At 42.1% G+C, this 12,585-nt stretch overlaps 1 protein-coding gene across 7 annotated transcripts in view; it reads right to left on the reverse strand.

The window, feature by feature from the left end:
* utp15 (UTP15 small subunit processome component) overlaps positions 1-12,585 on the reverse strand; it is a 25,611-nt gene continuing 13,026 nt past the window's right edge. For all 7 annotated transcript variants that reach the window (XM_033018671.1, XM_033018666.1, XM_033018668.1 and 4 more), the window contains 7 exons: positions 12,258-12,393; positions 8,506-8,590; positions 6,666-6,827; positions 5,647-5,748; positions 4,406-4,539; positions 1,690-1,748; positions 1-969 (listed from right to left, as the gene is read on the reverse strand). In XM_033018671.1, coding sequence (XP_032874562.1) covers positions 737-969; positions 1,690-1,748; positions 4,406-4,539; positions 5,647-5,748; positions 6,666-6,827; positions 8,506-8,590; positions 12,258-12,393 — 911 coding nt within the window. In that variant the 3' untranslated portion in view covers positions 1-736. The remainder of the gene's footprint in view (positions 970-1,689; positions 1,749-4,405; positions 4,540-5,646; positions 5,749-6,665; positions 6,828-8,505; positions 8,591-12,257; positions 12,394-12,585) is intronic.

Genomic DNA, 12,585 nt, shown 5'->3' on the forward strand with positions numbered 1-12,585 from the left:
TTAGGTTTCTCAGGACACTTCTTAAAATTTATTGACCTTCACATCTCAACATCGTGGTTCCCAGATATTCATCCACTAAGTAGATAAATGTCAGGTGACATTGATGAACTTGTAACTATGCTCATAATTATGTTTCTTCTCCATAATGGTTACGAGCAGTGAGCCATTCTTGCTGGCTCTTTATCTCCGGGGAACAGGTGTCATCTTAGCAACTTGCTCTTTAAAAGTTATTTTGGACAGTATCAACTTATTTCAAGAAAATAATGTAAGAATTGGGCTCTGTATTCCAATAATAAGTCAAACAAGAGCGCTGCAAGAATGCACCACAGATAATTTGGTACCTGATGAAGTTAAAAGCCTTAATTGTCCATGATACAAGTCTTTGATCGAGATAATAATTTCTGCAGAGCACAAATGCCTTTTTGTTCACCGCTTGGTGTCTAAACTTTTGAAGGCATAACTCACAATTGCAAAAGATTTGTTGTCCCTTCAGAACATAGACGGTATAAAAATATTCTCTACTAAATTATTAAGTTCACGGTAGCTGCATTTTCCTTGCATGTCACGTCAAACTCACGGAACATAGCAATAATTTTGCTTTCATATTGCACAACAGAAATTATGCAGGTAAACAACACAAGAGCATTTTACAATGTTTGCCTTCAAATCTGTGGTGTTTACAGCAAGATAAAATAGTGCTAGTCCACCTCACAAATGAGAGTATAGAGGCCCGATTCTAGGCAATTGCCATTGGTTTTGCTTGTTCTGCTCCAGTAATTAAGGCACAATTCTGATTTCTGGGTACAACTGCTTCCTTTTTGGTTGTCATGGTAGCAAAAAGTGTGTCCATCATTCCAAGCACTCCCAGCAGTTCCTCTTGATAATCAATCTCCCTTTCTGTCAGTTCTTGCAGCTTCATGAATTGCTTGTCGATCACTGATGACTCTCCAATCACAGAACTGTAAATACCTAAATAGCAACAATATCAACATTTTGAATATATTAAAATGTAATTTCTTCAGCAAACTTTTCAAGATTGACAGATTTTTGATTAGTAAGGGCGTCAGAGGTTATGGGGCAAAGGCAGGAGAATGGGATTGTAAGAAAAAGGTAGATCAGCCATGATTGAATGGCGGAGTATTGATGGGCCGAATGGCCTTATTCTGCTCCTAGAACGTATGAACTTCATTCCCATAATAAGTCTCTCAAATAATTTCTAATTTTAAAATAGTTGATTTTTTGTTGAAGTTGCAAATTGAACGTGGAAAAGGTTGTTATGTATTTTTGAACAGTTAATCTCCCTGGTTATGTATTTTTGAATAGCCAATCTTCCGTATGTCACCTGCAACTGACCTCCTTCCAGATCTTTCATACTGTGAATCCATACTAATAGACAAATGCACATGCAAATTACAGAGGAATAAACTGGTGCTAAGGAACAGGGCGAGTGACAGGGACCTAACATGTTGGTTTTGGTCTCCACTATATTTTAACAAAATTAATTTCAACCCCTCCAGGAGTAGATATTGGCCAAACAGCTCGTTAAGACAGAGGTAGTGAAGCCACTGAAAGCAGAGCTCTCAGCTCCAACCCAAATATGGAAATTGGCACTGTTTTCAGTTGGTATCACCAAAGGCGGAATGTTAAAAAAAAATTTTAAAGACAGACAAATGAAAACATAAAACTTACCAATAATAATCTCTGCAACATTTACTAAAACAGCTGTGAACCTTGGATCAACAACATTCCTAAAAATACAAAGACATGCCATTAAACAATGTCAATTCTCCATCTAAATTTACTGGCAATTATGATATTGGTAGACACAAAATGCTGGAGTAACTCAAATGGATCAGGCAGCATCTCTGGAGAAAATGGATATGTGATGTTTCAGGTCGGGACCCTTCCTCACACTTATTATGATTTTGATATATCCAACGTACAGATTATCTTCCTTTCTTTCAGAAATGTGGGAACACTTCCAAGGTAGATTGCTTAGTTTCCATTGTACACTGAAATCATCTGCATATTCTTTCTTGCCAGCTGAACTGCCATCCTCATTAATCGCACCATCAGATTCTTGGTCGGTGGTTTTCTGGACTAGACCCTGTTATATATATACCTCCACGAGTGAGCTTCTGAACTACCACTCTTCTTCTAACATTGATTCTATGACTATGAAAGCACACCAACGCCTCTACTTCCTCAGAAGACCAAGGATGTTCGGCATGTCTTCAACAACTCTTGTCAATTTTTACAAATGTACTGTAAAAGCAGGGAGCTATTGGGGAGCAGCTCTGCCCAAAACCACAAGAGATTGCAAAGTTCATAAGATCATATTTGATAGTAGAATTAGGCCATTCGGCCCATCAAGTCTACTCCGCCATTCAATCATGGCTGATCTATCTCTCCCTCCGAACCCCATTCTTCAGCCTTCTCCCCATAATCTCTGACACCCGTACTAATCAAGAATCTATCTCTGCCTTAAATATATCCACTGACTTTGCCTCCACAGCCTTCTGCAGCAAAGAATTCCAAGAAGATTTTCTGTTGCGACAGACAATAAAGTTTTCTGAATCTGAATTGATTCACCACCCTCTGACTAAAGAAATTCCTCATCTCCTTCCTAAAAGAACATCCTTTAATTCTGAGGCTATGACCTCTAGTCCTAGACTCTCCCTCCAGTGGAAACATCCTCTCCACATCCACTCTATCCAAGGCATTCACTATTCTGTATGTTTCAATGAGGTCCCCCCGTCAATCTTCTAAACTCCAGCGAACATAGGCCCAGTGCTGTCAAAAGTTGTGAAGGCAGCCCAGTCTATCACACAAACCCGCCTCATCCCATAGATTTCATCTACACTCCACCCTGCCTAGGGAAAGCAGCAAAAATAATCAACGACCACTTACACCCTGGTCATTCCTCTTTTACATTGGGCAAAAGATATAAAAGCTTCAAAGCATGTACCACCAGATTCAAGGTTAGCTTCTTCCCAGCTATTACTGAATGGGTCTGTCATAACCGAAGGGTGTGTGGCCTGATGCCGTCTACCTCAATGTGGCCTTGCACTTTTTTTTTTTAAATCAGCATTTTCTCTGTAGTTTATAGTGTTACAACTACAGAGAAAGTGCCGATTTAAAAATATGCTACATTCTGCACTCTTTGCACTACCAGTTGTATTTGTGAATGGCTTGATTGTACTCGTGCATTTTAATCTATAGACGTGTCCAGACACGTAACGTCACCCATTCTTTTTTTCCTGACATGCTGCCGGACCTGCTGAGTTACTCCAGCACTTTGTGTCTATCTTCGTTATAAACCAGCATCTGCATCTTCTGAGCCATTTAAAACATGTGTCCTAAAATCAAGTCTTCTGCTGTATTGTGAATTTAGTCAAAATATAATTAATAACCAGCATAAGTAATTTACCAAAAATCAGGCTGACAAATTGAGGAGATAGTTAGGTAAATTACTGGGAAATTTGTCACCAAATTTTGTCCATTTACTGGAATCACCATAAAGTCTGTCGGATGCAATGGGCAGGTATTACAGATCACTTTCATCCACGAGTTGTGTGGCAAGGATCAAATGACACATATTCTCAGCTGGCACAGTGGCAAGGCCTTGTAATCTCTAACAGAAGGCAAGGCGAGTGTTAGAGCTTTGTCAGGTCAAATTTTGAAGAAATTTAATATTTATTTTAAAAGTGTTTGAATATGACATTTATAAATGTTAAAATTGGTACAAAAATGTTGAGGATTTTTAAATAAACCTTATTAAAGCATTCTCTGCCTCAGAAGGCAGTGGAGGCCAATTCTCTGGATTCTTTAGAGAGAGGTTTAGATAGAGCTCTTTAAGATAGCGGAGTCTCGGGATATGGGGAGAAGGCAGGAACGGGGTACTGATTGTGGATGATCAGCCATGATCACAGTGAATGTCGGTGCTGACTCGAAGGGCCGAATGGCCTACTCCTTCACCTACTGTCTATTGAAATAAAATTATATTTGGCTTCATTACTCTATATTCATCAATTGCAAAATTAACTCTGACCCTGTATCTGGTGTGACCCGATGTAGGACTGAAAGAAAAATATCTGGCATATAGCTCGGGAATATCAGCAAGATCAAGTCTAAAGAAGGGTCTCCACTCGAAACATCACCCATTCCTTCTCTCCAAAGACGCTGCCTGTCCTGCTGAGTTACTCCAGCTTTTTGTGCCTATCTTCAGCAAGATCAAGTTTCACTGCAGAGCAGAGTGACATATAGGAAGGACATTATGTGTCACCAAATCCAGGGCCTACTGGGTCTATTTAGTGGACTTCCTCTCCAGTGGCAATGGCTGAATACCAGGAAGCTGGGAAAAGTTGCTGTTATTCCGCAAATAGCACTTTCAATTATTATTTACCTGTTAAGAAAGTTAAGTATAACAGCAAGCTGTTTTTCATCACGTCCTGCAAGTGCATTTTGAAGTGTCCCTCTGCGGTTAAGTTCTTGCATAACACCAATGGTAACTTCTGGGTTCTTCACCCTGATATTTGACTGCAAAATAAAATCAGTTCAGAATAGTGGAGAATGTTTTAACCTTAAATTAAGCTCACACCATCATTTACTAAAATGAGAAACTTAGACTGGTTGTGAAGTCCTTTTGGATAGAAGTAATATTACTGTCTCCCAGTTGCCAAACTTGGCCTATAAGATCTCTCAGTCGCCAAACTTGCACTTCCTCCAACCTCATCTACTGTATCCGGTTCTCCCGGTGTGGGCTCCTATATATCAGCGAGACCAAGCGATGACTGGGCAATCGTTTTGGTGAACACTTACTCTCAGTTCGCCTTGGCCTACGTGATCTCCCAGTTGCCAAAGCCATTATGACCTCCACCCTTCCCGAGGTCATCTGTTGTCATCCCCATTTAGTTCTAGCCCTGTCTATCTTTCAGTCTGGAGAAGGGTTCCGACACGAAATGTGACGTAATCCATTTCTCCAGAGATGCTACCTAACCCACTGAGTTACTTCAGCATTTTGTGTCTATCTTTAATGTTACTATTTGTTGATTATGAATTGGTATTAAATAGTTTGGTTTCTCTCAATTGTCATCTTGTTGCCCAATGAAAAGAGAACCTTAATGATCAGGCAAGCCATAAAGTTGTCTTGTTGAGTTTCATTGTCTGTAACTTGTTTTCACCTTGCCTACAGCTGACAATGGGCTGCCTCCTTTATCATAGGTACTTTTTTGCATACATTTTATTCATTTGTTCTCCATCTCTCTATATCACCGTTTATATCTCGTTTCCCTTTCCCCTGACTCTGTCCGAAGAAGGGTCTCGACCCGAAACCTCGCCTTTTCTCCAGAGACGCTGTCTGACCCGCTGAGTTACTCCAGCTTTTTGTGTTTATATATGGTACCATAATAGTCATAGAGTGATACAGTAAGGAAACAGGCCCTTTGGCCCAACTTGCCCACACCAGCCAACATGTCCCAGCTATACTAGCCCCACTTGCCTGCGTTTGGTCCATATCCCTCCAAACCTGTCCTATCCATGTACCTGTCCAACTGTTTCTTAAACAGTTTAACGGTTAACGTTTGGCATAACCATTTCAAGGACAATTTTCTCTGCATGCATTGAAAAATCATGATATATCTTTACCTGCAATACAGCATCTAGTGCACGTGACACTTCAAAACTTTTCAACAGCTTGTCATATTTCTTTAGATGTTGTCGCACTGGCTTACTGACCAAAAAATCATTCTTGAATGTAGGAAAAAAACAACATGTAAATTTGTTACAGGATACTGTTAAAAATATAACAATTCAATCTTTAAAAACAAATATTTTTCAAAATATGAGATTGTATTTTCAGAATGAAATATATATTATATATATATATCCCATAGGAAGTATAACATTATAATAGCCTACTTAAATAGCTTCAAAAATGTTCTCCAGATTGTTGTTCAACATGGATATGGGTAGCACAGTGGCGCAGCGGTAGAGCTACTGCCTTACAGCGCCAAAGGCCCGGGTTCGATCCTGACTACAGGTGCTGTCTGTACCGAGTTTGTACGTTCTGCCCGTAACCTGCGTGGGTTTCTCCAGAATCTCTGGTTTCCTCCCACACTCCAAAGACATCTAGGTTTGTAGGGTAATTTGCTTGGTAAAATTATAAATTGTCCTTACTGTGTGTAGGATAGTGTGAGTGTATGGGGATCGCTGGTCGGCACGGAATCGGTGGAAAGAAGGGCCTGTTTTCAGGCTGTATCTCTAAACTAAATGCATCTACTAATATTCAAACTAAACATCCAGATAAATTAGAATAAGGATGACTGGAATTTTAATGCTGGTAACCAAAAGTAAGGGATAGCATAAGTATGTGGTTATAATGGCAATTAGCTAAATTAACGTCTAAATGGACACTGGGAGGAGTGTTAAATAAATGCTTCTTTAGACCATTCGATAGACCATCTCTTGAAGAGATTTTGTTCAGACTGTCAGCCTTTTTAACAGGTCTTACATCTTATCATCTTGACCAATAAATATGAATAACATCACATAATTCTGTCGTGTGGAGCACCCATTGTAGATTAGTAATTAAAATACATTATTTGACATCTCTAAAGATTGAATAATGACAGCTTTTTGTTGCAAACACATTGCAAAAACCTTACCTTTTTTGGCATGTAGTCTTTTCCTTTAATGAAATATTTGTAAGATGGTCTCTTTCTCTTTTTTGTAACCTCACCGACCTCATTCTTCTTGTCATGCCGTTTCCGATGTCTGATATTTAGGACACTGTTAGTCATTCCTACCACAATGGCTTCATTTTCAGGCTAAAACAAAATTACAAATAATTTGTGAAAAGCTGAGCCATGATTTTTGTTTATTGTAGGCATTTCAGTAAGCGCAAAATATAGCCACGCTTTGCAGAGCAAGTCAGAAAATTTCTGTAGCTGTTACTCCAGATTACCAAACAGCAAATATGACAAAATACTCATGCATGCATGGTAGGTTAAATGCAAGAAGGTAGATTTTGGTAGGTTAAATGCAAGAAGTGCACAGTGAATGGCAGGATCCTTAGGAGCATTGATGTTTCAGAGGGATCTTTCGCTCCCTGAAAAAGCCAACAAATATGGGTAGTGTGGCAAAGGAGGTTTGCTTGCCTTCTTTGATCAAGACTTCAAGGTCAGTTTATGGCACATGTACCAATTAAGGTACAGTGAAATTTGAGTTGCCATACAGCCATACTAAGTGAAAAGCAACAAGACACACAACCACATAAAAGTTAACATAAACATCCATGACAGTGGTTTCCGCATTCCTCACTGTGATGGAAGGCATAAAGTTTAATGTTTGTCCTCTTGTTCTCCGTCAGGGCAGTCAAACCATCCACAGTCAGGGTGATCAAAGCCCCCGCAGCCGACGATCGAAGCCCCCGTCGGGGTGATCGAAACTCCCGCGTCGGGGCGGTTGAAACTCTCTACGCAGCTTGGGGCTCTCGAGTCGGCCTCTTCTTACCAGAGACCATGGGCTTCAGGATGTTAAAGTCCACAGGCCCCGCGGTTGCAGCTCCGATCCCCTGCAAAGGGATCGCAAGCTCCGCGATGTTAAATTCCCGCAGACTCCCGCGGCTTGGAGCGCCCGTCGGTCTCCAGGAAAGGTCGCCAACTCCACGATGTTAGGCCGCAGTGGGGACGGAGATACGATACGGGAAAAAAATCTCCATCGAGGTAAGAGATTGAAAAAAAGTTTCTTTCCCCCCCCCCATAAAACAAACCAAGGAACATGAAAACATACTTTTTAACACATACTAAAAATAACAAAAATAGGAAAGGGCAGACAAGACTGTTGGCAAGACAGCCACTGTAGTTGGTGCCACCCTCTATCTATGCTATCTAGACTCTATCTACACTATCTATGCCTCTCGTAATTTTATATACTTCTATGAGGAATTACCTGATTGAAGTATTTAAAATTACGAGTCATAGATAGAGTAGTCTTTTTTCCCCCAGGGTAAAAATGTTAAATACCAGTGGGTAGAGTTTTAAGACAAGCAGGAGGATATTTCAATGAGATGTGCATGGCGAGTTTATATGAAAGTTTAAACAAGATGCGCAAGGCAAATCTTTGTTTAAGAAAGGGAGTAATCAGTGCCTGGAACATGCTGCAAAGGGAAGTGGTAAAAGCTGATAATGTAGGAATTCCTAAGAGACATTTAGACAGACATATGAATAGGCAGATCGGATTAGTTAGAACGACATCATGGTCGGCAGACCAGATGGGCCGAGAAGGGTCTGTCCGTGTGCTATTCTATTCTTCGTTCTATGATTAGTGCACATAAACTAATATAAATAGTTATATTTTATACCATTTTCAAATATACCATATTTATTATACCATATACTATATTCAATTTCTATCATATTCAAATGTTTTCCGACAAATCTTTAAGCGATTCTGAATATGTGAAAATAGAAAAAAAGTCACAGCACAAAAAAATCTTATACTTACTGCTAAAGCTAAGCTCAGAATGGATGCTGCATAATTAATGTTGTGCACTACTTTGTAGGTGGATGTACTGTATATTTTGACATGCCTGGAAATTCAAATATATTGTAAGTGCATATACACAAAAGGCAACATTTCTTAAGTCTTGATATCCAAGACCATTGACAAAAACATTAGAGTAGCAACACAGATTTTAAGTGTAAATGATGATTTTAAATGCCAAAAGTTAAAATATATGGAAGATTTGTTTAATCATCATTTTTTTATTGTAGTGAAGCATGAAATTTGGTCATTATGATTATATTATATTTACACATAAAACTATCCGCAGTGCCAAATTAATGATTTCCTCTGATTTTCTTTTGGTAACTTCTACTCCACTTTAAGAGTTATTACAGGACAGGAAACAGGTCCTTTGCCGACTGAGTCCATGCCGACCAGCGATCCCCACACACTAACACTATCCTACACGCACTAGGAACAATTTACAATTATGCCAAGACAATTAACCTACAAACCTGTACATCTTTGGAGTGTGGGAGAAAACCGGAGATCCCGGAGAAAACCCACGCAGGTCACGGGAAGAATGTATAAACTCCATGCAGGCAAGCACCCGGGTCTCTGGCGCGGTAACTCTGCCACCGCACCACCATGCCACCCAAACTTGTTAATGGCAATGGCATTGCATATCAAAGATAGATAGTTGCTTTCTCTCACTGTTTGGAGACCAATTACTAACTCCTAGAACATTTACCTATTTACCTCAGCAAAATCGGTTTCATAAAATTATGTGACACAATCTATTTTTTTTTTAAATGGCAATATCCTCTATCAGCATATAAATATATATATATTTAAAAAAAACTATAAGTATTTTTCTGCTGCTGGAGTATAATCAACGGATAGTACGGGAAGCGGCAGTGACGAGGGACGTAAAGCAGTGGTCTGACCATTCAGAGGCCATGCTACAGGATGCACTGAGTGATGTCGACTGGAATATGTTCCAATCAAGTTCCAGAGACGTCCGTGAGTTTGCGGGAGCTGTCACGGACCTCATTGCAACAATAGCCGACAATATCGCCCCCACGTTAAGGATTAGCATCTTTCATTAAACATTAAACATTAGACAATAGGTGCAGGAGTAGGCCACTCGGCCCTTCGAGCCAGCGGCCCTTCGGCTATTCAACGTGATCATGGCTGATCATCCCCAATCAGTACCCCGTTCCTGCCTTCTCCCCATATCCCCTGACTCTGATTTTAGAGCCCTATCTAGCTCTCTCTTGAAAGCATCCAGAGAACCTGCCTCCACCACAGAGAATTCCACAGACTCACCACTCTCTGTGAGAAAAAGTGTTTCCTCGTCTCCATTCTAAATGGCTTACTCCTTATTCTTATACTGTGGCCCCTGGTTCTGGACTCCTCCAACATCGGGAACATGTTTCCTGCCTCTAGCGTGTCCAAACCCTTAACAATCTTATATGTTTCCATGAGATTCCCTCTCATCCTTCTAAACTCCAGAGTGTACAAGCCCAGCTGCTCCATTTTCTCAGCATATGACAGTCCCGCCATCCCGGGAATTAACTTTGTAAACCTTCGCAAATTAGGGGACCAAAACTGCACACAATGCTCCAGGTGTGGTCTCACTAGGACTCTGTACAACTGCAGAAGGACCTCTTTGCTCTTATATTCGATTCCTCTTGTTATAAAGGGCAACATGCCATTCGCTTTCTTTATAAAGGCCAACATGCCATTCGCTTTCTTTATAAAGGCCAACATGCTATTCGCTTTCTTATTCCTGGGTTTCCTTGGTTTTCCTAACCAAAAACCCTGGGTGGACAGGTCCATTCGCTTTGCTTTGAATTACAACTCCGGCCTGGCATCCGGCAACATGGATGACTACAAGGCAGAGTCTTACAGACTGCGAAGGGTGGTGAAGGATGCAAAAAGGAGGTACAGGGACAGGATGGAGTTGCAGATGGAGCAGCGTGACACCAGACGCCTATGGCAGGGACTACGGACTATAACTAACTACCAGACCAGCACCCCCCTCAACCAGGAGTGCCGACACCTCCTTAGCTGATGACCTGAACTCTTTTTACGCGCGATTTGAGGAGGGCAACAACACCCTTAGCTCGCCGGCTAACAGCAACATCGTCAGCGTGCTGGCTAGCGAGGCTGGAGGGAGTTCCACCGCTGGGGATGTGCACACATTCTCTCTGTCCGAGCACGACGTGAGGAGGGCTCTGATGCGTGTGAACACGAGGATAGCTGTAAGCCCAGATGGTATATCTGGGCGAGTACTAATGTCTTGTGCTAATCAGCTTGCTCCAGTGTTCACCACAATATTCAACCTCTCCCTGGCCAAGTCCGTGGTCCCTATTGTACCAGGGCCTAAGAATGCCTCTCCAGCCTGCTTGAATGCCCTCACCGCGGTGGTCATGAAATGCTTCGAGAGGCTGATCAATAACCACATCTGCGCCTTCCTCCCTCGCACAGTGGACCCGCTGCAGTTTGCGTACCGTCCAAACAGATCCATGGATGATGCGGTCTCCCAGATTTTGCACACCACTCCCTCTCACCTTGACAGCCAGAAGGGGGGGGGGGGGCTACCTGAGGATGCTGTTCATTTATTTCAGTTCAACTTTCAATACCATAGTCCCCATCAGATTTGCTGAAAATCTGCTGGAGCTGGGACTGAACACTCCCCTGTGTGCCTGGGTCCTGGACCTTCTCACCGCTAGGCCCCAGGTGGTCAAGATGGGGAGACATACCTCCAACCCCCTCACCCTGAACACAGGATCCCTCCAGGGTTGCGTCCTCAACTCCCTACTGTACTCCCTGTACACACATGACTATGTGGCCAGGTTCAGCTCCAACTCCATCATCAAGTTTGCTGATGACACAGTGGTGGTGGGCCTGATCTCCAATAGCGATGAGAAAGCCTACCTGGAGGAGGTGGCTGACCTGGCACTCTGGTGTCAGAACAACAGCCTCCTCTTGAATGTCACTAAAACTAAGGAGCTGATTGTGGACTTTAGAAGGGCACAACAACCGAGGATGTACACGCCACTGGGGATAAATGGGACTACTGTGGATAGGGTGAGCAGCTTTAAATACCTGGGAGTCCACATCACAGAGGATCTGACATGGACAACACACACTGCCGCACTGGTGAGAAAGGCAAGGCAGCGCCTTTACCACCTCGGGCATCTGAGGAAATTCAGAGTCTCTCTGAGGATCCTTCAATCCTTCTTCTCTGGTGCAGTAGAAAGTATCCCAAGCGGAAACATCTCGATCTGGTTTGGCAACAGCTCTGTCCAGGACAGGAAGGCTCTGCAGAGGAGTGCATTTGGCTGAACGCACCATGGGAACTACACTCCCCCCCCCCCCCCCCGCAGGACCTATACACCAGGAGATGCAGATCCAGAGCCAACAAGATCATGAAGGACCCCAGCAACGGACTGTTCCAGCTGCTACGGTCAGGCAAGCGCCTGCACTGTCACGCTGCGGAAACAGAGAGGATGAGACGGAGTCTCTTCCTACAGGCCATCAAGACTGTAAACTCTGATCTCACCAGGGAGTAATTACTGTTGTGTCTTTTTTTAAATGTAAATACTGATTCTATTCTGTTGTTTTGCACAATCCCGCAGGCATTGCCACTTTCATTTTACATCTTGTATGTGTATGTGACAAATAAAGTTGACTTGACTACAATTGGTGGTTCAATTTCAACTGTATAAATTAGAATTTCTTACCTATCAAGGGAGCCTGAGAGCAGCCTCTCCCCCGAACTGCTTAAACACAGGCACGTGACAGTCTTGTGGTGGTTTCGTAATGAAGCCAACAACTGACCTCCTTTTAACATGTCCCAGACTTTTACAAATCGACCACCTTTATAAAGGCAAGAACATTCAATCAGAATAAACGACATAATCAAATCAGATTGTCCTTTCCATTATTTCACAAGATATGGCCTTCATTGGCAATGACCTAAAATGGCAATCAAAGGCCACCATTTTGCTCACCTGGGGTCGTACACTGTTCAGATTTTGGATTTCCTCCCTTGAAGGACAAACTTCTTTG

The sequence above is a fragment of the Amblyraja radiata genome, chromosome 3 (genome assembly GCF_010909765.2).
Source record: "Amblyraja radiata isolate CabotCenter1 chromosome 3, sAmbRad1.1.pri, whole genome shotgun sequence".
In the NCBI taxonomy this organism is placed as follows: domain Eukaryota; kingdom Metazoa; phylum Chordata; class Chondrichthyes; order Rajiformes; family Rajidae; genus Amblyraja; species Amblyraja radiata.